Source organism: Epinephelus fuscoguttatus, linkage group LG6 (assembly GCF_011397635.1).
Source record: "Epinephelus fuscoguttatus linkage group LG6, E.fuscoguttatus.final_Chr_v1".
In the NCBI taxonomy this organism is placed as follows: Eukaryota; Metazoa; Chordata; class Actinopteri; order Perciformes; family Serranidae; genus Epinephelus; species Epinephelus fuscoguttatus.
In genome coordinates, this window is record NC_064757.1 from 6,691,138 (window position 1) to 6,717,772 (window position 26,635).

The window sequence follows — 26,635 nt, forward strand, 5'->3', positions numbered from 1 at the left end:
CCAAAAATGAAAATTCAGCCATTATCTACTCACCCATATGCTGAGGGAGGCTCAGGTGAAGTTTTAGAGTCCTCACATCCCTTGCGGAGATCCAAGGGGAGAGGGGGTAGCAGCACAACTCCACCTAATGGAGGCTTACAGCACCCCAGATTCAGCCTCAGATTTAGCCTCATTGAAGCCTGTAGCTCTGACTGCCTCTCTGTGCACCCTGTTGGAGATATTTTGTGGTTTCAATTATGTGTTTTTGGACGCTTGAATCGCCATTTGGTGGAGTTGTGTTGCTAAACCCTCTCTCCTTGGATCTCTGCAAGTATTGTGAGGACTCTAAAACTTCACCTGAGCCTCCATCGGTATATGGGTGAGTAGATAATGGCTGAATTTTCATTTTTGGGTGCACTATCCCTTTAAGTGCCTAGGTGTAGTTACTTTGGTCACTTAGTTTGGTTACCAACCCCAGATTCAGATGATGTAAGGACTGTTCTGGTACACTGACTTCCAGGAAACCATGATGGACCACCCACTCCGGACCATCTCCTACATTGCTGACATTGGCAATATTGTGGTTCTGATGGCCCGGCGCAGGATGCCTCGACCCGACTCTCAGGAGAATGTGGAGGCATCAGACCCAGGTCAAGACAGCAAACGCCAATACAAGATGATATGCCACGTGTTTGAGTCTGAGGATGTGAGTCCAACTGCCAACTTATATGATGTCTTTGCATGTGAAAAGGAACAACATGCAGTGTTTGTGAAGTTAATTTTGACAGTTTAATCAGCTGTGAAATCAACCACAGTTAGTTAAAAAGGAACTTGAGTTGACTGAAGTCTGCCATTTTGTTCCTTCAGGCCCAGTTGATTGCTCAGTCCATCGGCCAGGCCTTCAGTGTGGCTTACCAGGAATTCTTACGGGCCAATGGCATTAACCCTGAGGACCTGAGCCAGAAGGAGTACAGTGACCTGCTCAACACTCAGGACATGTATAATGATGACCTCATCCACTTCTCCAAGTCTGAGAACTGCAAAGATGTAAGTAGGGCTGTGTGTCATTGAAACATCTTTGTACTGGTGCCTCGACAGTAACTTTCCTTTAAACAAAAGTCATATACTACCCAAAATAAAAAAGTCAATGATTATTCTCTTCACCGCTAAATAACTAGTTAAACTTCTGCTATTGAATGTTTTTGCATTATGATGTGGAACATTGTACTAAACAAAGAGAAAAGTTAGGGTTGATTTCACTCTGACTCTAAAATGGTTTTGTGATGTGTCTGCCTGCTGTGACCTCAGGTGTTCATTGAGAAAGCAAAGGGGGAGATTCTGGGTGTGGTCATTGTGGAGAGTGGGTGGGGCTCCATCCTGCCCACTGTCATCATTGCCAACATGATGCATGCTGGGCCGGCTGAGAGGTCTGGCAGACTGAACATAGGAGACCAGATCATGTCCATTAATGGGACCAGTCTGGTGGGACTGCCACTGTCCACCTGCCAGAGCATCATCAAGGTATGTGTGCACCATTATTTTCAATGATAGGTATTGTGAATGAAGATAATAATGCACCAACAACACAGCTACCTTCTTGCCTATTACTGTACAGAACCTTGGTTAAATGCCTTTAGCTGTACCTCTAGCTTGATTGTGTTTTCACAAAACACAATACACTTTATAGGGCACCAAAAGGTCAAAGCGCAATACAACATTTGATTTAGTCAAAGCTCATTTAGAAGTATTTTGGTATTTTGCCTTTATTTGCTATAAATATTAGGGATGCATGACATTGATATGCTGATATATAACAACTTATTTTTTATTGCTTATTTAATATTGCTTTCCTCTACATAGGGTCTGAAGAACCAGTCTGGGATCAAGTTGAACATTGTCAGATGTCCCCCAGTGACCACTGTACTCATCAGACGGCCAGACCTCCGCTACCAGCTGGGCTTCAGCGTCCAGAATGGCATTGTGGGTAGCACTGTTATTCTGCTCTTTTTTTATGTTGAATTATCCTTGCAGTTCTGTTAAATTGCTTGAGTGAAATTTGATTTGTCATCTAAATATATTGATATGTCCCATCAACAGATCTGTAGCCTTATGCGTGGGGGCATCGCTGAAAGGGGCGGGGTCAGAGTGGGTCACCGCATAATCGAAATCAACAGTCAGAGCGTGGTGGCCACACCCCATGAAAAAATTGTCCACATCCTGTCCAACGCTGTGGGAGAGGTGAGACATCACACTGGACACAACAAATACTGTGATTTTCATCATTTCATTTTTTGCCTTTCATACAGATGTACTGAAAGAATTGACTTGACTTAGGCCCTTGCTCCTCTAGGGAGCACAGGCCTTTGACGAATGTCTTCCATTTTACTCAGTTGTTGGCAGTTCACTCTAGATTTTCCCTGCCGAGCCCCAGACATTTCTGTATGTACACCTCTTTTCCAACTGTTTCTTTGGGCAACTTCTTTTCCTAGCTTCTTGTGGGTTCCATGTCAGGGCTCGTCGGGTGACATTTGTGGCAGGTTTTCTGAGGGTGTGTCCAATCCAACTCCACTTTCTCCTTAGAATGTGTGAGTCAATGGGATCCTCTCTTAGACAGCAGCCTTGCCATAGTGGAGAGGCTTGCGTACTCCAGTGATCCTGAGAGCTATGCAGGAGGGTTTTTTTTATCCCCCTGGACAATTCAACCAAACTGGACAGGTTAAGGTGGAGGAGGCAGACAAATGCAGTCCCCGGTTCACCATGTTGGTGGTTGGGCATGGGACTAACTACCCCACCCTGTAAGAAAAAGTGAGTTACAAAAGTGTTGACGAATGAACACCAAATCACAAACCTGGTTGAAGAAGGTGCGTTTGGGACTGTGACGCTTCCCAGCCAAACCTGCAAGGGAGCTGGGAAGCCAACACACCTTCTGACTCCAAGGAAATCTGTTTATGTGGGAACATGGAACATCCGCTAAAGGTACTGCATGCAGGTGAAATGTTTGGTGCTTACCAGAGCCCTTCTGTCTCGTACTACTTGTGGGAACTAAGGGGAAGGAAGTGGCTGTTATCATATGACTTTCTGCACTGTGTGACCTTATGATTATTAGAGTTATTAACAGTGAATGACATAACTCAGTTGCCGAGCAGAAGAAACAGCATCAGGTGTCTCTTAATTAGCTTTGCAGCTAGGACTTTATATTGTGCTGTTTGCTTGGTTATAAACAGCATCATCAGCTACATGACACCCAATGGCACATGCCAGTGCACCCAGTGTAAGGAGCTCTACATGTTGTGCAAGTGTAGAGTCCTATATCAGAAGAGTTCAAAATCTGTGTCTTACTTTAGCCACTATAATTGAATGAATCATATTTCATATATCTTTACTCAATTTACTCAACAATATAAAGTACCCACTTCACTAGAATAAGTACTTTACCAATGCATGACCAAGCCATGTATGCAAACCCAAGTGTGGGTTATAAGTCGTCAAATAAAGCCAAAAGGGTATTTTTCAACGTGGACTCTGTTTTCCCATGTGTCTCTAAGTGACTGATGGAGAAAGCAATTTACATTTTGTGAAGAGGCTAGTCCAGTATTTAGTTAGGGGCCATACACATGCTGCGTCTTTAACCACCTGGAGAACACAAGATTGGGCACTGGGTGCTACTCTTGTCTTGTGTTTTGTGTCAACTTTCAAGAGCGCGGAGGCAGGTAGCATATGAGGTTGCTAAGCAACCTTAACAAGCACAGTATCATGGCCCATTTCCCTGAAATCCTGAGTGCAGAGCTGATCTTCTTACAGGCCCTGATAGTGTGTAGGCCTATTGTCCGTGATACAGATGTAAAGCTCTGGCAGCCCTGCCTTAAAACTAACTTCTTCTCCATATTTATCACAGACTGATATTTACAGATGAAGGGAAAAATATCTTTTGGCTGTGATTGGTTGGACCTCATCACATGGCATGCGAAAAATCAAGCTCTGTTTTATCTCAGGGTGCAGCCATTACGCCCTGAAAAATAGGCACTTGGGAACATGTGCATGCAGCGACGGCGTTGCTCTGATGTTTGAACGTAACTGCCACAGGTCTACATTGAAAACAATGAATTTGAGGGCGCAAAAAATACGGCATGTGTTCGGCACCTTGAACTGCTGCAACCAGTAGTAGCAAAACAGGCTACAATGTATGTATGTATGTACCATTCGGGGCATGTACGCACAGTCAATTTGCATACATTTAAGTGCTTGATTTGTCATTGACATGTTCAGATTATTAATTTAAGTGTTTTACAATTTATAGAAAAGATCCCTACAGAGAGAGACATTTTTGTTAAAGAATAAGATCATACTTGTTTAACCAGCAACAGCCGGCACATTTCTGATTTCTTGTTGCGGTGCCTCCATCTTTGTTTTGGTGAACTTCCTGCCAAATGCCGCTGACTGAGACCTCTGCTGACCTGACCAGGAAAAAAATACAAATCAGCACCATTTAGTGGACTGGAAAAGCATTTGATTTTATTATTCTAGTATCAAAAGTTGTATAAAAATGTGTATTTGCAAAAATTAATAATGTATATAATAAAAGATCAATACTTGTATTGATATAATATCACCAAGCAAAATATCGCGATTCCTAAGCTGTATTGATTTTTTTCCCCCACCCCTAGTAACTGTGCTGTTACTACAACCAGCAGCAACAATGGCAGTTTCCAGTATCACTGGCATGTCTGGCTTAGCAACGACTGCCAGAATTGACACCTGATCTTCAAAGACATTAACTAGTAATATTCCATTAACTGAATGCTTTCTTGTGTCTGTGACTGTCTCAGATCCACATGAAGACGATGCCTGCAGCCATGTACCGCCTGCTGACTGCCCAGGAGCAGCCTGTTTACATTTAACAAGACAAAGCCCTGACCTCACACACCCTTTAAACGTCCTGCAATCACTTGTCACTTCCCAAGCCGACCCCCTCTGCCCAGCCCTGTGCTCATCCTGTCCCTTCTGTTCACTGTTGATGGACAAGAGTGCGATGTTAGTAGGATTGTTCTGTTGCTCAGCCTTCAAGAGACAACAATATAGAAACCCATCTGTAGTCTTTAAAAGATTTGTGTTCTTACTTAGGCTAAATGTGCAATTGGTGAAAGGATGTTTACACCTGAAGCATTTTCAGCGCCTTGTTGTGCCCCAGAATCCTAAAATCTTCTTCCTGGTTCACTGTTGATATTCTGAAACTCAACACAATTCACACTTTATTACTTGGGAGCAGATAACAATTCCTCTGTGTATCTTTAATGTTCACTTTAGGCAACTAAAACAGTTTGGTGACAGTTTTGCTCATTGTTAAATATAAAAATGAAAACTTATCACCCAGTAGAAACCATATTTTTAACAAGCGGTAACTGAACCCTGATTGTAGACTTTAAGGCAATCTGCACATCCAACCCTAACCTTTACACAGTGACTGTACCTCCTGCCATGCTGCTATTTCACTGGCAGAACACTGCTTGTGTCTTGTTATAGTTCTTCCACCTTCAGTGATATATCATTTATTTCTGTTTTTTGGGCATTTTACACTCATGTTGTAGCTACATTTCGTAGGACCAGGCCTACTTTCGCTTTCCCTCCTGTAATCCACTCCAAATACTGTACGTTGGTGTTCTTTGCACAACACAGAGCTCCCCACAGTGGGAGAATGTGAATCTTGCTGACAAATGAGTGTGCAAACACTCACTCCCCCTCGTCACATTCCACGTTTGTAGAAGAGTTGACGCTGCAGCTCCATTTTGCACTCCTCATTTCCAACAGGAAAGCTTTCCAATTCAGCTGTAGTCAGTTGTTATAGTAGTTGTATTTCCATCCCATTTGTTTCATATGTGTATCCTGTGTACATGGCACCAGCAGTAGCTCCAGTCAGCATGTAATAATAGCCATTAAACTAATCCCTCTCTTACACCACAGACAGTTGTTCATGAAGCTGACTCACAGGGAAATCTGTTACACCACAGAGCATGTTTGACATAATTTTAGAATTTACATTTACCAACAAACACCACCTGAACCCAGACACATCCTTTAATAAACCATTAATGTTACAGTAAAATGAATCTGTTAATATATTTTCAGTGATCACCAAAGACATCCCATCACCCTTTTACATGTAGCATCCTTTAATAACCAAATTTGTGAGTGAGTGACAATTGTTGAATTTTATTATGTTTAATGTGACATTTTTGGAGTTTTTAATGTCCTTATAAATGTGATGAATGATAATAATTCATTTAAGAAAAAATGGGAAGTTGGGAACTTTACATATATTGGAAATACATGATCAGGATTATTAGATTATTTAGAGTTATGAAGGTGAAAGCTATAACCCAGCAGGCTACGGTGAAGTTTAGTTTTAACCCAACTGAAATACAACACGTGTTGTATTCTGAGGTTACTGAAGTGTAGTCAGTCAGAGGGAATACATGTTGCTGACTGGGTGTATTCCACTCTAACGCCACTCTGTCTTCAAATCATGTCCACCAAACATTCGTTTTTCTGTTCCTGCAATGCAAACTGTTCAACTCTCATCAAAAGTGCAATGGCTTCTTGTGTTTATTTTGTCAACAACTTGAAACATGATTCTTTTAGTTTTTTCTTATTTTATTATTTCAGGGTAATTTGATATTTTTTATTGTGTGTTTATACACAAAATATCACTGTACAGTAGCTTGTTTTCAAACTTGAATGGTGCTTATAAGAGATTGGTCCAGGGATGACGTGTATTTGTAAGCCAGCGCAGAAGTAAGCATCACCTTGTTTCCTTGACTAAAAGCTAATGGGTTTCTTTTCAACTGGATTGAAATGCAGAAAAAAGGTCTTTCACAAGCAAAAGTTTGATACTTGCACGTTTTGTTCAGCAATATAATCTTTACAAATGAATACTACTTTTATGATTTTTGAAGCATAAATGCATTCCCTAAGGGGTAAAAAGCCAACGTCAGGCTACAAACAACTACACCCCCCTCACATGACTTAATATCGCCACCACAACATGGCTGTAAAAACTTATTTGCCGTGATGGTGTTCTGTAGTCTCATTTAGCCAGTTGTTAACAGCCACTTTAGTAGGGATGCACAATATTGGATTTTTTACCAATATCCGATATGTCAATATAAAACAATTTAATTGGCCAATAATTGATACAGATATCGATAAATTCCCTTTTCCCCACCTAATTTTAGTGATCATAAAGTCTCTTATGTAGCGGAATTAACATAATATTATGCATGCCTGCTCTTATCATGATGGCCCACCCACAGATAGAAGTGGCATAAGGAAGTCATTGCGGGCCCCAGAGCATGTTACTTTGACTTTTGATTTTGTGTCTCAACTAGCTACCATATATCGTAGCATCTCATCACATCAAATAAAGACTTAACATTGGCCAGCAACAACATATGTTTCACCCATTAGTCATCTTTGCATCATCTGTACATGACAAAAATACCAAAGAAATGATTTATTTAATTGAATAGTGTTTTTTTGTAGTTTATGTATAGTTTTTATAGTTTGTGTAGAATTAGCATATAATTTTGCTATAGACTGCCACTGATTTGGCCGTCTTGGCCTTTTTGTGGGCATAAATGGCAAATAGCACTATTTTTAGTTTAACAGAACTTCACAGTTGTATTTTTAAATTTTTAAAGGCGCAGTCTGAATCACTCTCTATGGGTGCCCCCCACCCCACGGGCCCCGGTGCAACCGCAACCGCACTGCTCACTCTCTATATTTATGCCCCTGGATGGAGACATGAAATACAATTCTTTTCAAGTATGTAATATTCATTGTGCAAAGTAAGAAAAAGCATGTTGGCCGATTCTAATAGGCCATTTTAAAGCCGATATTGGCCAATACCAGTGACGTACCGAAATTATCAGCATGTTGGCAGATTCTAACAGTTTATTTTAAAGACCTTGTCAGTCCAATATGATGACATACGATGAATTTTATGTGGTAGAACAAAATGTGAAGGTCTCTTCAGCTTGTGTTAACCACAAACCTTATTTCAGGCATCTGACCAAAAATCCATCTAAAAAATCTGTTTCAAGACAAGGGAGCTGGGAGTGCTAAGATGCTAACTTAATTCCAGGTTTTTGGTCTCATTCCTGCACCACCCTATAAGACTGGATATACAATGATAATGTGACTGTACCCTTAAATGACTGTACTGGTATTTCATATTTTATCCCTTTTACTATTAAGCACTTCAATAGTTTGCATTTCTGCAGGCAACTTCCATCTTCTAAAAAATCAGCTTGCAAAAACTTGGGTTGGAAAATCATTCCCAGTGAGCACTGTTGTTGTCAAGGTTTCCAGTCTCTACAAGCTGATTGGGAAATCAGTGGCTGGCTCTAAAAACTAAAAACGGTTTTGCTGTGGAAAATGGGCAACAGGCATGTTAGAGAGCAATGGGCTAAAACATGAAAACACTGGCATGGACTTTTCAAAATGCTGGATATTTTTATTATCTGCTGGTTTGAACTGAAGGTATTTTAAACAGTTAAAGTGCTGGGATCACATGAGACAAACATGAACTCAAAAACAGTAAAGTTTTTTCCTGCTTTGATATAAAACATGTTAAAGCTATTAAAGTGAATGTTTTAATGTGCACTTTTGACGATGTATGCTACAGCTAAGACAGACGTAAGCACATTTTAAACTGATTTACTTTTAATTGAAGTTGTCTACATAGTTTTTCATGTACCACTAGGTCAGTTGTGTATACTGAGTAAGATGCCACACTTACAAATAGAAGGTTTAAAAAAAAAAAAAAAAAGGGAAAAAAAACATTAAATTTAACGTTGTTAAATGTTGCCTTTCAATCAACAAACTGATTGCCATTGACTTAGTGTTCATGTGGACCAGGTTCTGTATCTGTATTATAATCACAGTATATTTAGGCTCTAAGGATTACATGTCTGATCTGAAGATTTTAGATGATTTTTTTTTTTTTTTTAAAGTTTAATATTGAAATAAGTGGCTCATGTGTTACTGCAGTCACATAAAACTGTCTCCAAGCCCTTGCTCTCTTTGTAAAACATAAGAGAGCTGATTGGTTCAATTCAATAAGGACATAACTTGTAAGATATAAGAAAATATCCGTTAATTTCATGTTTACTAAAGTAAGTGCAAAAATAGATTTGTGAAGCAATTTTCTTTATTTGTAAGATGCAAAACAAACACAAATCCTGTTTAATTGAAGAATCCTGTTTAATTGAAAGTTCAAATGGCTGGTGTAAAGTTTAATTGTGAAACAGTGGATACATTTTTTAGCATAACAGCCCCCACAAAATGAATCATTGCACTATTGGGATTTGATCCATTCAGCCCATAACATTTTAAAAGCCTAGAGGAGCAGCATTTTATCCCCATTCAAAGTACTGCACTTGCTCCATGGGCCCCATGATGTGTAAGAGCTGGGTATTTTTATACCTGGAAAGTCAAACTTTTTTTGGCTTCATGCACCACTGAGCAGCTGTCAAAGGAATGAACAGGGCGCCCAGCCAACACTGTATCTAGTTCTCTTTATACAACTATGATCCACAATGGCCCTAGACAGGGCCACTCAAATTTTCGCATCAGCCACTGTAGCTTTCCTGCACACTTAGCACACTGCAGAAGTTTCAGTTGATTGCAGTCTGCAACCTCACCACTAGATGGCATGAAATCCTACACACTAGCCATTTTAGCTACTGTCAGTGTAAAAAAAATAAATAAATAACTTAAGCAAGCTTATTGGTTGAATTCAATAAGGACATAGCTTGTAACATGTAGAAAATATGTTGACTGAAGTGAAAAAAAAGATTTGTGAAGCATTTATTTTATTTGTAAGATGCAAAACAAATGTGAATCCTGTTTACTGTAATTTAAGGCTCAAATTGATCATTTCAAGTTTTTTTGCTAAACAGAACTAATCCCATGTATTGTAAATGTACACTGTCTTTTAAAAATGTAGCACATCAACAGAGCTGTTTTTATGCATTTTGGACCAGTCATCACCTACACCACAGAAAAACGTCAGTTATTTCCCTCTCCTGTCTCCAGTTTTAAATGGATGAAGCAGTCACAGATGGTGGATGCACATCACGTCTTAGTGAACTAGATCAGTATGAATAGGAATGGACTTTACACTTGACTTAAAGTGTGCACATCTGTAATGCTTTCTAGTTTTGCTTGCAGTACAACAGTCAAGTCGACAGGGATTGTATTGTAGTTGTGATCAAGGTTAAAAGTGACAACTCTTTAGAATTAAGAACTTTTTAAAGGCCTCTAAATTTGGACTTTGTTTCAATGATTTTTTTTTTTATTATTATTATTATTAATCTGAGGAGACTGTCTCTTCCAATGTACTACAACATTTGAACCCAACACCACCTCCTCTGCATCTCTGAGAATGTACCTGGCAACAACCCAACTTTCTTGACTCGACAAACTTTTAGTTCCCTGTTGGACATTGCCAACAGGACTTGTGTTCTCTTTTTTTTTACATTTCTCTGAGTTTAAGGCTAAAACATGTATCCCACTGTATACCCCAACTTCAAAACCCACTGCTTAGTCCATCTGTCTGACCTCATCGATGACGCTCATCTTGGCCTTACTACCAGTACTGGACTTTTTATGATGTAAAAACTGATACTGAAGAGGAATAGCGGCAACGGCAGCCATTTTTTGACTTTTACCATGGGCTTCTCTGAGGCTACGTGATTATGCTGTACTGTTCTTACTTCTAGTGTGTGTGTGGTGTGTGATTACAACCAATGTACTCCATGTTCAAACAAAAACCAGCTGGATATATAAAGTACACATATAGATGAAATATATAGAAAACTATGTAAAGGTATATACTTCTGTGTGTTTGGGTTGGCCTATAGGAAAACTTCAGTCAATAGAAAGCGATGTTTTCATTTGAATGGAATGTAGGAAACTGATTGTGTGAAATGACACTCATGTACAGCTAGAGCACAATATAATTTAAGGTGTGTGTGATATTTTCCCTCTATGGTCTGTCAGGGATTGTAGGCTAGCGTGACACAATGAAGCTAACCACAGAACAAGCACTTGAAGCTGTTGGCAGGCAGCAGGATTGGCTAACGAGTATTTATAAGTGCACTCATTTTGAATGTAACTGAAACGTTAACTCTCAATGTGTCTACAGATTTAAAAAAAAAAAAAAAAAAAGCAAACAAGAAAAATACCATTTCTGTAAAGCAGCAGCAATGTTTATTTATTTGCTAGCTTTTTTTCTGTGATGTTCTAGCTATTGGAGCTACATTCCTGTACCAGAGCCAGAATGTTTGTAACAGTATTTACAACAATAAATGACTTGCAGAAGGACTTTGGTTTTAATTGTGGTTTCTAAATGAGCCCTGAAGGAACTTGTCTTTGAGGAATTTTCGCTGTTCAGCATTCTTTTCTTGCAGAAAATGTCATTCCATAAAGCAACAGAGCAACAAATTCTGCATACGTATGCAGAATCTGTAGGTGGCGGGACAAGATTTTTGTATCGTAAGTTTTCTGGTTTCCATTTGTTGTCCAAGAAGCATTGACCAGACACTTTTGAACGACAGATAGATGCTAGTGTGGAGAGGCGAAATCACAGACTGTATAAAAAAGATGGATGGCATGACAGCTCCCCAAAAGTGAAGCCAAAACCTCATGATCACCCCCTGGTGGCTTGCTGCAGTACAGTTAGTAGATTAGACATGGGCCAAGCTAAAAACTCTAAAGTACACCTCAAAAACATTTTTCTCAGAGATGGTTTCTGTAATTTTAGGGAGTTCTTATCAGATTGCTGTATGTTCAATGGTTTGTTTATCTGAAAAAGTTCGGTTAAGTTTGTTAATTAGTTATTTGATGCTATAAAAAGGGGGTTAAACGTCATGATTGACAGCTCTGTCTGCCAATCAGTGTGCTCGCCATCAATTATGCTGCTCATGAATGGTTGTACAGGTGTTTGGGCAGGACCAACATGACAGTGGCCGTATTCGGGATATTTTGGCTTCATTTTTGTACAGCAGGGGTAAGTGGAGACATGTCGTCCATCTCTGTATAGGGTCTATGGGTGAAATGCAATCTCAGAACCCATCAGCTAGGTCTGACGATTAGTTTGCTTCATGTTAGCTTTGTTTAAATTCATCTGTATTCATATGCAGATATTATAGAGATTAATCAAAATGGCTGGCGCACAGAAGAGAAAGCCTTTGCTCCTATATCTCCTGGCCACACCAGATCAGCCCTAAATATTGGCCCTCATCCCCAGAGGCTGATCATCATCAGAGATGACTGATGGGTTCCAAGAGTATTTAATTCAACCCAATCAGCAGAAGAAATGTTGGCATGGTACATTTCTGCAAACCACAGATACAGTATGTTAGAGCTGTCCATTAGTATGTGCAGATATGGTGAAACTTAACATTTTAACAATGCTGTGTTAATAGTGTGGTTAGGTTTAGGCACAAAAGCCACTTGGTTATGGTTAAGAAAATATCATGTTTTGCCTTTAAATACCTGGTTTCCATGCCTGAAAAGCTGTTGGAAAAACAGCAATGACTTGCTTAATCACAACTGGTTTTGCTGTTGGTGTCAAACAGTGATCTGCAGCTTGGCAGGCTTCTCACCTAGGTGTCACACTATCCACCACCTCCCAATGATAAAGTTAGTTCACGTACTATGTCACTTTAGAAATGTTATGATATGTATGAAACGTACAAATGTAACATATTTGTGGTTTGCAAAAACTTACAATGCCAACATTTTCTTCTGGTGACTGAGCTCGCGTTCCCTCAACAGATCTTGACAATACACAGTGATCGGCCCATGGGATTATATGGTTGTACACTGACAGGAACTCTGATGTTTTAAAGCAACAAAAATATTTAGAATTTTCTCATTAGTGTTGGATTAATGCAATCACCATCATGTCAAACTTTCCATTTGCTGTTAATGACCAAATGGAGAACCTCAGCAGCAAGAGTGATGTGGAGGTACTGGGCAGCTACAGAAGAGAGAGATGTACCATATTCAAATCAAACTGCACCACAAATAACTGTATTTGTAGAGTAAACAGATACAATAAAAACACCTTTCTGCAAATACAATTATATTGAGCTACAGACAATCACACATCTTAAATGGAGAATATAGCTGTTGTAATTTGTTTGGTCATTAAGAGAGTCTGATTAGTTTTACATTGTTTTCATTTACTCTCATGGTGGTTAATCTACTGCATGAGAGTTATTCTGCTGTTTGCAAAAATCACACACAGCAAATGGATGCCCAGTTCTAGTGACAGCTTGTAGAGATCTGAGTTTGCAAGAAGGTAATGAGGATGTCATCTGTGAGGCTTTCATGTATTAGTAAATGAGCTATGATTGTAAAGGAAAGAGATATAAAAGGGAAAATAATGATAATTAATCAGGTATGCAGCAATGATTAGTAATGGCCCTTGTCAACAGTCAGTCAGTGTCAGCACACATATGCTACACTTAGCAAACAAACAGCTTGAAGAATGCTGTCCATATCAAAGCCCAAACTAGCACTTAAACAAAATCCTGCAGAATTCCCAAAAAGTCCTACAGAGAAATATTTTCTGAACCACTTAGAACTCAAATTACATTTTGCACAACCATTGGCTCTGGCTTTTGGCAAGCCAAAACATGATATTTTCCTAACCATAATCAAGTTGTTTCAACGTATCTTCTACAAAACAATGCACAAATGTTACGGCACCTGATTTTCAGAAATGTAGAATGCTATCATTTATTCTGGCAATGTGGTGGATGAAAAGGCTGGGGTTGTTCTTAGGGCTGTAGCAATGGTTACACCTATGGCTACAGCTGCAACTACAGCTGTTTTTCTGGCAAAAGCTATGATTCTGGCTACGGCTGTGGTCATAGCCTTGGTAATCCTTACAGCCACCACCATAACCATAGCTATATGGCATGCAAAAGTTTGGGCACTCCTGGTCAAAACTTTGTGTACGGTGAATAACTAAGGAAGTAGATGAACCGATCTCTCAAAGGCATGAAGTTAATGGTGAAACATCTTTTTCAGCAGTTTAAGCAAGATCAGTGTGTTATTTTTTTGTACAATGTTAGATTGAAAAAAAAGGAAAGGAGCACCGTGCAAAAGTTTGGGCACCCCAAGACATTTGAGCTCACAGACAACTTTTAACAAGGTTCCAGACCATAATTAGCTTGTTAGGGCTATGGCTTGTTCACAATCATTAGGCAAGCTCAGATGAAGCAAATTTCAAAGCTTTATAAATACTCTGACTCCTGAAACCTTGTCCCAACAATCAGCAGCCATGGGCTCCTCTAAACAGCTGCCTAGCACTCTGAATACTAAAATAACTGATGCCCACAAAGCAGGTGAAGGTTATAAGGAGATGTTTTCAGGTAGCTGTTTCGTCAGTGCGTAGTGTAATCAAGAATTGGCAGTTAACAGGAACTGTGAGGTCAAGTTGAGGTCTGGAAGACCAAGAAAACTTTCAAAGAAAGCTGCTTGTAGGATTGCCAGAAAAGCAAAACAAAAGACCTGCACTAAGATTTATCAGACTCTGGAGTGGTGGTGCACTGTTCTACTGTGCAGTGACACCTGCACAAATATGACCTTCATGGAAGAGTCATCAGAAGGAAACCTTTCCTGTGTCCTCACCACAAATTTCAGTGTCAGAAGTTTGCAAAGGAACATCTAAACAAGCCTGATGCTTTTTGGAGACAAGTCCTGTGGACGGGTGAAGTTAAAATAGAACTTTTGGACACAATGAGCAAAGGTATGTTTGGAGAAAAAAGGATGCAGAATTTCATGAAAAGAACACCTGGGATGGATCGATCATGATTTGTGCTTGTGTTGCAGCCAGTGACACAGGGAACATTTCACAGGTGGAGGGAAGAATGGATTGACAAAATGCCATCAAATTCTGGAAGCAAACATCACACCATCTGTAAAAAAGCTTAAGATGAAGAGAGGATGGCTTCAACAACAGGACAATGATCCTAAACACAACTCGAAATCCACAATGAACTACCTTAAGAGGAGCAAGCTGAAGGTTTGCCATGGCCCTCACAGTCCCCTGACCTAAACAACATTAAAAATCTGTGGATAGACCTCAAAGAGCAGTGCATGCAAGATGGTCCAAGAATCTCACAGAACTAGAAGCCTTTTGCAATGAAGAATGGGTGAAAATCCCCCAAACAAGAACTGAAAGACTCTTAGCTGGTTACAAAAAGCATTTAGAAGCTGTGATACTTGCCAAAGGGGGCACAGTACTGACCGTGCAGGGTGCCCAAACTTCTGCTTCAGGCTCTTTTCCTTTTTTGTTATTTTGGAACTGTAAAAGATTAAATTAAAAGTAATCTTGCTTAAAACACTGAAGAAATGTGTCATCTTTAACATTATGCCTTTTGGAGCTCAGGTCATCTTCTACTTTCTCAACTATTTACAGTGAACAAAGTTTTGACCAGGGTGTCAAAATGTTGCATGCAACTGTACATACATTTTATGGCAACAATACAATAACAACACTTACATTCTGGACCAAAGTCAATTTGTTGCATTGGAAGTGCTACAATTAACTTGCAGAGGTTACAAAAACCTGAATGGAACTTTCACACTTTGTTGCTGCTACTTACTACCCTGGCAGGTGGACTGGGAACACTTCATTGAATGGTCTGTCATTTTCAAATAATTTTCAAGAAACTTACTGAAAAGATCTTTGTCATCTGGTACCAATTATTGGTAAAACTGTTAACATTTTATTTCTAATTAATTGCTAGTGTAACTTTTTTTGCTTTTGGGACAGTGCACAGCTGACAGAGGTGGTGCAAGACACACCTACAAATCTCAAGCAAGCCCCGAGTCACTGGGGTGAAAATCAAGCAGGCTAAGTCCCTGCTAAAGGTAAAGCAAGACAAGTCAATTCATTGCTCAGATCAAGGTAGTCACAAGTCAAGCCATATGAAATTCTGATGTTCTGGTCAAACATTAGCTTTCTAGCTACCTAAGCTTTCCCTCACCCAATCATGTTTTAAAACAAACCGTAACCTCTCAATATTTAAAAAAAGTCAAGCTCTTTCAAGTTATGTGTCTAAATCAGGTCTAAAGTCATGAATATCAAAGTCAAGGCATGTTGTTTATCAAAGCAAGACTTGACCGAGACTCGAGTCAAGTCATGTGACTCCAGTCCAACACTTCTGACAGCAGGTCAACTAAACATGAAAAAAATGACAGATTTTTCTGCAGACAAACATGATTCAACATAGTTTCCAATAATTAGTGAATCATGAATGAATAGTCCATTCCTAATTTTTTTATAGTTAGAACCAAACTTATTGGGAAGTCATATGAAATTATGGACTCATAAAATAAAGCATTACTGTTACTGTCAATATCTGAAATATTTAAGTCAATGCATCTCTATTAAATAACACCATGATACATGGAAAAGAATTGCTGTCATGTATAGCTGTATTGAGCTGACTGGAACAAATGCAAACTTATTACAGTGGTAAAATCTCAGTGCATACAAAACTTGGGATGCCAGGTACTACAATATGTTTCAATACAAGTTTCCATATTTTTTATATGTAACAAATAAGTTGTCACAAAAACAGTATTAGCAGAGCAAAAAAGTTTGCTTTTGTTTTTTTTTTAATAACTGCATTCATACATACACATCTAAACACACACACACACACACACACACACACACACACACACACATATCCTCCTTAGTGGTTGGATTCAAAAAGTTTCCTCAGAGTTTTTAGCAATAGTTGAGGCAGCATCCAGCTGTGTTGCCATCCAATGTATTTTAACACACACAACAGTCTTTTCCTCAAAGCACTGTCTCTCTAAAGACTCCAATCAGACTGTGAGGGCGTTCGGGTTGATCCCGGCGGGACCCTGTCCTTGACCCTGCCCTTGAACCCCCTCTAGAGCCCGCTCTTCTGTTTCCTCCATGTTCCACAGACTCCAATGCAGCACAGGTGAAGGAGCTGAGGTCCCCACAGCTCTGCAGGTGCAGCAGACCGGGCCGTCTCCTGGGGGGGCGAGGGAAAGTCTGGGAGTAACTCCCTGCTGGCTGCTGGGGAGGTTTAGGCTGACCGGGACCCATCTCTGAGTCAGTGAATGCCTGAAAGCAAACAGGAAACACAAGTTTAGGACTGTTAAGTTCTGGTCAGTTGGTTTGGATTGTTAGGTTGTATGCTCTTGACACTCGCTGGTGTTTGCCATGTGTCCACCACAGTGTTTTTTGAACTCAGCTGAAAAATACCAGCTGTTGTTGTTCAGCACTCAAAATTGTCCTCTGTAATGACTGTGTCTTTGCTCTGTTTGTCCCGCCCCCTCTCCAATGTGATCTGACGGCTGGTGACAGTAATGAGCACAGCATTTTATCAAAAGTTAAACATTCTGTAAGTCACATATTTGATCGGAAAAATGGATAAATAATCACAGAATACCTTTTGTGTTGGATTTATCATTATGGATTTATTTTACTTAGTCTCCAAAAAGACTCTGCAGTTCAAGGCTGGATTATAAAGCTTCTGAAAGGAATAGGATCACACCTCAACCCTTGTTGGAGCGGCATGATGGCTAATGTTAGCTACTGGGCTAAAGAAAAAGTAAGTCTCTTTCTTGCATGCAGTGTTACAGAGATATTTAATGCTGGTAACCTTATGTTATATATGACATTGTCAATCCCAAAGTTAACCACCATTGTGTCCAGCATGTCAGATTTTTCTCATCAGTCAACACTTAGTGGTCAGATGGACTTGCGCAAGCAGGTCAAGTAGAAAAGAGTTGAGTGTGTGCAGTTTATTTTAAGACATTATTACATCGGAGAGCACATTTATATTTCACTCAGGGTATTTCACTTGCCTGAACACAGAGTTAACTTGCCCTGGGCAAGTGGTAATGTCGAGCCCTGTGACAGGAAAAATGCTTCGGTGGACACACAGTGCTACCAGGTAGAGAACATACAGTGCACTGTAGCGATTTAGGTAATCTCGAGAGAACCTGTGCAGATTTTTTTCCCCCCATCGACCAATTGATTAGTCAAAGAGTAGGTAGAATTTCAGTCAACCAAGATTTTCTTTGGTTAACTCCAAGTGGAGGCAGGTTGCAAAGCGGCTTGTAGAGGCAGCAGCTACAGTCAGCAGGCCAAAGCTCGTTTAAATAGGGCGTCCTGATTGAGATTTGCCAGTCGGTTGCATAGAAAGGAATCCTAGCTGCTGACAGGTAGCTTACTCCCTTCCAGCAATCAGCTGCTCCATCTGTTGAATGGGCTGCTTGAGATCAGCTGATAGCTGGTAGCTGGGATGTATGCTGAGCTTGACATTGTGTCCTGCCTGAACTAACACAATGCTCAATTTATGTTTTATGTTTTATTCTGTAAAAACCTTTGACCCTAATATGTCAACAAATGGCTTTATCCAACGTTTAGATTTCTCTTCTGGAAAATGTATGCAAATTAGTTTTTATTTAATTAGATATTGTCTCATTTGCATATCTAATTAATAACAAAAAAAACAGAAGATGTGTAATACAAAAAAGAAAGAAAGGAAGTATTCCCCAGGGTAAATTTAATGGTAATATCTATTAATCATACATTTTTCCCTATTCACCTGTAGTGCCTCACCTTAATCCCATGCTTTAAATAGTCCCCAAAAAATGCATCACTATTTGGGTTTGAGGTCCTACCTGTTCTATGTAACTGGCGCAGCGTACAGCCTCCTCCATGTGCTCCTGATCTGACTGCAGGACATTCCGTATGCTGTCCACCAGCTCCTGGACCTCTGGGGCCAGGCCCTGGGCGGCTGGCTGCTCCAAGATTTTCCTGACCAGCTGCTGTGTGTGTCTGTAGCTCTGGTAGTCCACCATGGAGGAGGGCCGGGGCCGGCGAGGGGTCCTGCTGTCGTTGTTGCCCCGACGCAGTGTGACCTGGCCCTGGGTATAGGCAGCCAGTGTGGGCTGGGAGGTCTGGGTGGAGGAATCTGTGGTCTGAGGAGAGGAAGCAAGGGGAGCGTCGCTGCTGCTTAGCACTACAGCAGACATGAGAAGAGAAGACAATGGTTTGAGCTCTCCAATTATCCATGTATATCCAACATAACATCATTTGCAAACAGTACTTAAGTGTGAAACAGAGCTTTAGTGGCACAAAGATATTTAGTTACCAAAACGAACTAGAATGTATGCCTTTGCAAACCTGTCATGTTGCAGTTACAGTTTACATCCATGTCTGTGAAAACACTGATGCTTCACATGTATCTTCCCCCCAAAAGAACAGAAGCTCTATACAAGCCACATGTAAGACTCCATATAAATCAGTAGACATACTTAATTTTTATATTGCAGGTGCATGGTCATGTGATTGGACAAATCCTAACGTGACGCCTTACAACTACAATCAGCACAGTTTCAAGATGGACATCCAAGATAATGTCACCAATTCAGTATCTATATCTTTTAGATAGAAAATGTCATCACTTCATCATTTTATCCTATTAGACATTTGTGTGAAACTTTATCATGATTAACGTATGAATTCTTGAGTTATGGCCAAAAACATGTTTTGTGAGGTGAGAGTGACCTAGACCTTTAAAGCAACACAATGGAGTTTTTGAGCCCTCAAAATATATATCCAAGATACTTGTGATGGTACATCAATCACAGTAGGTTGGATGACACCTCCATCATTGCTTGAGAGCATCTGTTTCACTTGCACTGGCACTATGCAGTTTGGGGGTTTGGGTAGGAACCTGGACGCAAAAAGGACTACAAAATTTGGCTGCTTTATGGCATACGTCATATCCCCCTCCTCTCTTCAGAGTAGCTTAGCCGAACCGAGGTGAACGAAGTTAGACGTAGCTGCCATGGCTGAAGCAACAAAGAAAAGGAAGAAGGTGAAGGTGTTGTCTGAGGAGACAAAGAAAAGAAAACGGGAGAGCGATAAAACAAGAGCTTGAACAAGGATTAATACTGGCCCAGCTTTCACACGCTGGCAAGAGCTGAAAGGGGAGGAGAGATGCCTGACCGATGGTGACCTGGCGCTGTTACTGCTGTTACCCTCTACTTAGGAGACTCACTGTCTGCAGGTTGGCTGCCTCAGGTACATTGTAAGATAAAGTGTTAGCCTACATACAGACAGCTTTCATTTTAGTTTGTCTGTAACAGTTTGCTGTTAGCACCGCGAGCGCGATGTGCTTGTGTCGACCATGATCGTAAATCATAATAGCAGTGAATGAGAGACTGCGGACAGAGCAGATTGAAATATGGCTTTCTACATGCTGATCACATGCATTGATAAAGTATTGGCCTGGCTGGCAGAGGTTTTATCCCACTTACTTACAGTAACAAGTGTAGCTGTCGTCAGCTAGAGTAATCTTGAAGTTATATTCCCTTCATCTGCACCATGGCCTCTCTGCTGTTGTCTGACTTCACTCTGTTGAGGTTTTGTGTGTGTATGTTTGTGTGTGTGTGTGTGTGTGTGTGTGTGCGTGCGCGCGCTCCGTGTGAGGAGGAGGTCAGCCCTGACATGCAGAGATCAACTCATTTCTGAGTTTCGAAAATGAATAAATAAATAAAGCAATCGGCCTAACCATGTATGTACAAAATGCTATAAGGCTACTTTAACTGTTGTAAAGACATGATGACCGCGCATGACACGGCCAGCTTCAGGAAGTTCACCTGTATCGTTGGCTTGTCAACAAATACACGTGCAGAAAGATTTATGCGACAGTTGTAACAGACAATACCATCTTTCCGTCTGTAGGGGGACCCCATGAGGTAAAAAAGCACAATCCTCCATTGTGTTGCTTTAACCTTCCACCACTAAATTCTAATCATTTCATTTTTGAGTCCAAGTGGACGTTTGTGCCAAATTTTTTAAATATTTCCTTGCGATGTTCTTGAGATAACAAGTTCACGAGAATGTGAAAGACGAGATCACAGTGGCCTTGACCTTTGACCTATGATCACCAAATTCTAATCAATTCATTGTTAAGTCCAAATGGACATTTGTGCCAAATTTGAAGAACTTTAATCACGTTCACAAGAATGGGACAGACGGGTCAACCCAAAAACATAATGCCTACGGCCAGGGCTATCACCGGCACGGAGGCATTCGATTACATTAAGACATAAGCTATTTACGGGGGGTAGCTCTTTCAAAACATTATTAATAAGGTTACAGCAGAGACACTTAAAAGCTGTCTGTATTGATGTAATGACCTCCAACAAGGAGGTGATGCTTTTGGTTAAGTTTGTTTGCTTGTCTGCAGGAGTACATTTAAAGTATTGGCCCGATTTTAATATAACTTTGTTGAAGGGTGTTGCATGGGCCAGTGAAGGACCCATTAAATTTTGGAGCAAATCAAAGTCCTGGGGTGGATACACCAATTATTTTTCAATTTCCTTCAGCTACTTCAGCTCATTAAATCTCTGCAGCTATCTGAAGGCAACAGGACACATACAGCATGTTCAGAGAACAGTGCCATCAAGTACGATTCTTCAGTGTGTTTTCCTTCATAAAATAATGTACAAATAACACCAGCCTGCCACAATATAAACACTCACACCTCTACACACATCAGGTGGGTCCAGTTTTTTTTTTTGTTTTTTTTTATGTTTATGTGGGAGGGGCTACTTAATCTTTAATTCAACTTTTTCCTTTTGTTTCATAAAATGATTAATTCTTCATTATAATGTGAGGGACAGTGCAGCTGTGTCAGACTGATGCAATCAACTTTGCACTGGTAGTTGCACTTGTACTTTAATGTGGTATTTTGGAGGGATTTGTGACAATTTTTATTACTCCTTAAGTGGTAAAAAATGCTTAAATTCAGCACCAAACCTTCGTAACAAATGGTATCAACCCAAACAATGTTGAAACAACTTATGAGACACAATTGATCATGGGAATAGCCATCACATAATTCCATCATAATGGTCTATGCCCCTATAAACTCAAACCTTTCAAAGTCTGAATAGGTGGAGCCTAACCAAAACACAATGCTTTTTACAGTTTTATGACTAGAACAACTTGACACACAGTGCTGGACTGCATCTCAAAGTAATCCTCAGGTTCTCAGCTTTCAGATGATGTATACCACTTCAATGTGGCATATATTGTTGACCTGCTATCTCCCTGTAGAGATCCCCTGCCCCCTCCCAAAGAGACAAAAATGGGTCTATGGCAGGGAGGGGGGAAACTGAAGAGGTTTTAAACTAGGGCCCTTGACAATTATAACATCCATTTCAATTTGTGTACAGACCCAATGCATGAATACACTCACACTGTTGACTTTTAAAGTTTGTTGGATGGCTTTTAGATACCATACTAAATAAATGGGTAGGATGACTGTGATGGATCACTGTATGTTTTGGATTTGTGTGTCACAGTAGTGTGTGTCACAAATCACACCGGTGTACCAACTTCTCAAAATTCCATAGTTCCACATGAGCAAAGAAAAGCCAACCTTTGGCAGCGAGGTCCATCAACACCGGGTCACTGCTGGAGCGGTGGATCCTTGCTTTCCTCCAGGAGGTCGGTGCTATAGAGGCCTGTTGCTGCTGAGGAGGAGGAGGAGGAGGAGGCTGGAGTTGGAGCTGAGGCTTGGCCTGCAGAACGATGTCTGATGATGCTGATGCCATTTGGGGACTCCTGTCTAAGACCAAACACAGACACATGCTTTTAGAATAAAAGGCAGTGTTTGACATTTCAAATTAGACAACACAGACTGACAGATCCTGTACACAGGTTTTGGTCCAAAGAAATGCAGCACACTTTCCCATCGTTGCTTTATGGTGTGTCTTCACCACAAAAGCTTCAACAAATATGAAAATACAGTACAAGTGTGTCTGACACACACACCTCAGGGAGACTGCTTTACATAGAGTGTGACAAATATGGACAAATATTACTGGGATCACATGACTGCTACAAGCAGCTGAAGGTATCAGTATCCTGAACATGGTGAGTACGGGACAACAGGCAGAGAGACAATCAACCAGAATCATGAGGGGAGCAGACAAAATGAAAGATACTAAGAAAAGATGCACACAGTGTATAACTGATTACTCCTTACGTGGAAAATACAGGCTGGTAGGAAACTTCCTAAAAACACACAACCACAGGTCACAGCCAAACTGTACTGTCATAATTTCATGAATATTCTTGCAAATAAAACTCTCATGTAAGACTCCCTATAAATCAGTCGACATACTTAATTTTTATATTGCAGGTGCATGGCCATGTGATTGGACAAATCCTAACGTGACACCTTACAACTACAATCAGCACAATTTCAAGGTGGACACCAAAGAGTAGTGTCACCAATATAGTATCTGACCAAATGTCTCCCCTTCTGTTACTGAGTTATGGTGTCAAATAATGTTTAGAAAACACTGAGGTCACAATGAAGTTGATCTTTGCCCTTTTTGATATAAAATGTCATCACTTCATCATTTTATCCTATTAAACCCTTGTGTTATATTTTGTCATATAAGATCCGTGGCCTTTGACCTTTGACCACCAGAATCTAATCAGTTCATCCTTGAGTGCAAGTGGACGTTTGTGCCATATTCTAAGAAATTCCCCTGAGGTAATCCTGACATCACATTCACAAGAATGAGATGGATGTTCTCTTGCAATGAAACTTTTCCAATTCTTAAAAAGCTCAGTTTCTAAAGCTCCAACATCTTCATCATTGGTGGCCCCAAATTTTAGACAGGGGAAGCAAAAGCATGCATTCTGCTTTACAGAGCATTCTAGCCCTGGCAGAGAGTGAAACCATTTAAAATTAAATACATGAGGACCCTGGCTGAGATACAATTGCAGAACAGGCTGTGACGCTGTGTTGAGTCTGAATCAACATTAACAGGGTCTCCCTGCTCTGGCTGTGGAGCCTTGCTTTTGTCAGGAAGGGATGGAGGAGTACCTGTAGAGCTCTGGTGGACTCTCTGGCCTAAAAAAATCATCAGAGTGGGAATTAGTATCAGCAGTTACTGCAGGAGCAGCGTGAGGTTTGCAAACTAAAAAAACAATACAAAATGAAATTTAGACCGAGTACACTTAAAGCTTCAGAGTGTAAAAATGGTGAGTAACAGTGACATCAGTGGTCAAATTCTAGATTGCAGGGCTCACTCGCGCTCACTCGCTCACCCCTCCCGTCGGGTAAGTGACAGTGGCCTCATAGGACAGAAAGCCTTGCGCAGACAGAGATGGCATCATCCATGAGTTTTTCAAGTTTTTCAGGAGTAGGCCTATCTAGCGACGAGGTGAATATTTATTTAGGAATCTAAACCATGTTACGATATTGTAGCAACCCTGCAGTAAATGTTCTGTTATAATGTCAGTGTTCTGTGAGTTAATGGCATGTTTGGGATTGAATGAGTATAGGTAGGGGGGCGGGGTGCGAGTGTGACGGGAATGAGGGCTGTGTGAGTGCGCGTGCTGGTGTGTGTATGAGCAAGCTGGAGGAGAGAGCAGGAGTGCACAGTTGGAGTTACAGCTAAGTTCTTGTTTGTTGGTTGTTTTGGCGTGGTTACGGCCAACAGTAACCTGTACTGTTCAGTAATAAAAGGTGGTTTGCCGAATAACTGCGTCATCCTTTCAACACATCCTGGCGGACGCTACAGTATGTTATAGCTTACCAGTGAGACATAGGTTATCTGTGAGATATAATGTTATGTTAGAAGTGTTTTATCTCTAATTGTTTTGGTAACACGAGCAAACATTAGCACAATAATGCTAAAATAACACGTTTTATGTATATAGTCACGGCACAGTGCAGCAAATATAGGTTGGTACGATTATAATATATGCGTTCCAGAGTGTTCTTCCACAGGAGTTCTTTCCACCTGGAATAAGCAACACCGATATCCACTCGCGTTTTGTCCCGTCTTTGCTTATCTGATCTTTTTCTTTTATTTGGTGGCATGGTTTGCCTCTTACGGGGCAAAACATATGTGTGGTCCTCCATTTAAAGTGCGACAGCATCAAAAAAGTACAAAGCAGGTTCACGCAGAAGTGCCCCGGATTGAGCTTCACCTTCTCTGTCTCCAGTGACAGCAAGTTCTAGGTTAACGCCAAAGGCGAAGCGCGTATATCCCTTTCGGGCACTGTATTGATATATGGTGATGCAAGAAGGCAGCCTCCAGCATACCGCGCCCTGCCTGCGTATATATCTGTGTATATATAGAGAAATCATTCTAAACCTGTGAGAAAGCTTTCATTTGTATGTGAATTGCATTACATTTTAGTATATATATATTTATGAACGCAATAGTTGGTATTTGCTAATAAACAACCACGTAAATTACACATTATAACTTTAAGACACTGAAGTGAAATAAGAGTGATACTGCATCAGTTGATGTAAATGACACAGGAGCACCACAGTGTCAGCATTTTGCTCCACCTGATCATCCAATCAGAGGGCTGTACAAAGATTAACAGAGCAGTGGTCTCTGAGTTTTATGTTTCCAGAGCAGCCAGTCAGCTTCGCCATAGATTCAGGCCTCCTGTCTGGAAATGTGTCCTACCTTGAACAGAAGCTCCTGGTGGAGAGGCAGGTGGGTCCACTGTCAGCTCTGTCAGAGCCACCTCTGTCTCCTGAAAGAAATCATCACATTGGTACAGTCATATTAACTAGTCAAAAATGTTGAGTTGGGAATAACAGTTTATTGACAAATTCAAATGTCTCTTTACACCCAGAAGCTCTGAACAATTTCCAAATGTTCTCAAATGCATTATTATTAACAGTTTGACATGATGCATGAAATTAAATACCCCAAAAATGAAAGTACAAAAAACTGCAAAATCCAAGTTTTTGCTTGAGATCAGTGATCCATCACAGTAATCACCCAGTCACCTCCCATGCAGTTGCAGTGAATGTTGACATAAGCTATAAGCCCAGTTCACGCCAAAGATTCACGACCAAACAAGTTGAAACAGGCAACTACTTGCAATGCGCCATTCTGCAACATTCTAAAATCCTGCCGGTTCACACCAACGCAACTAGATGAACTGGGCTATGGAGACCACAACCATTTTTTGTACCAGGCTGTAAACATGTTTATTTCTGCTGTAAAGCTGAACATTTTAACATGGGGGTCTGTGGGTATATACTGTTGTGAAACCAAGTGGCCTCTCAACTAAGTGCAGTTCTCTTTCATAGCATTCGTTTCGTGTCTCACATTGGGAACGCCCTCGGCGTGACCTCGTCAGAAGCTCCTTTTACATTACGCCAGCCAGGATTGGCTGGAACTAAGCACGTCAGTGTCAGGATGGGTGGAGACCCTCTCCCTATAAAGGGGCCTGACACTGCGCTGCACGTCATTCAAAAACCTCTTCTCGCTACGAGCAGAAGTTCCAACCTCTCTCGAGCTGACTGTTTCTCCGTGACCTAGCTTAACTGTCCGCAGACACGAGCGAAAACTCGGTCGCTGGGCGCTTTGTTTACGAGGCAGTTATCCGAGAGCTATCGCTATCTGTGGAAAGTAGCAATACTTCGACAGCTAGCATAACCGAGAGGCAACACTCAACCCTGCGGTAGCAATACCACACAAGTAGCAATACTTAATCACACTAGCGCTAGCCTCACCC

At 40.7% G+C, this 26,635-nt stretch overlaps 2 protein-coding genes across 2 annotated transcripts in view; one reads left to right on the forward strand and one right to left on the reverse strand.

The window, feature by feature from the left end:
- Window positions 1–16,752, forward strand: part of apba1a (amyloid beta (A4) precursor protein-binding, family A, member 1a) — an 85,271-nt gene extending 68,519 nt beyond the window's left edge. Inside the window, exons 9-14 of the mRNA XM_049579873.1 lie at window positions 500–685; window positions 847–1,026; window positions 1,288–1,500; window positions 1,840–1,959; window positions 2,077–2,217; window positions 4,806–16,752. Coding sequence (XP_049435830.1) covers window positions 500–685; window positions 847–1,026; window positions 1,288–1,500; window positions 1,840–1,959; window positions 2,077–2,217; window positions 4,806–4,877 — 912 coding nt within the window. The 3' untranslated portion in view covers window positions 4,878–16,752. The remainder of the gene's footprint in view (window positions 1–499; window positions 686–846; window positions 1,027–1,287; window positions 1,501–1,839; window positions 1,960–2,076; window positions 2,218–4,805) is intronic.
- The window catches only part of fam189a2 (family with sequence similarity 189 member A2), a 37,188-nt gene continuing 27,029 nt past the window's right edge, over window positions 16,477–26,635 (reverse strand). Inside the window, exons 8-11 of the mRNA XM_049579888.1 lie at window positions 25,573–25,642; window positions 22,506–22,694; window positions 18,730–19,070; window positions 16,477–17,161 (exon numbers count right to left, since the gene is read on the reverse strand). Coding sequence (XP_049435845.1) covers window positions 16,865–17,161; window positions 18,730–19,070; window positions 22,506–22,694; window positions 25,573–25,642 — 897 coding nt within the window. The 3' untranslated portion in view covers window positions 16,477–16,864. The remainder of the gene's footprint in view (window positions 17,162–18,729; window positions 19,071–22,505; window positions 22,695–25,572; window positions 25,643–26,635) is intronic.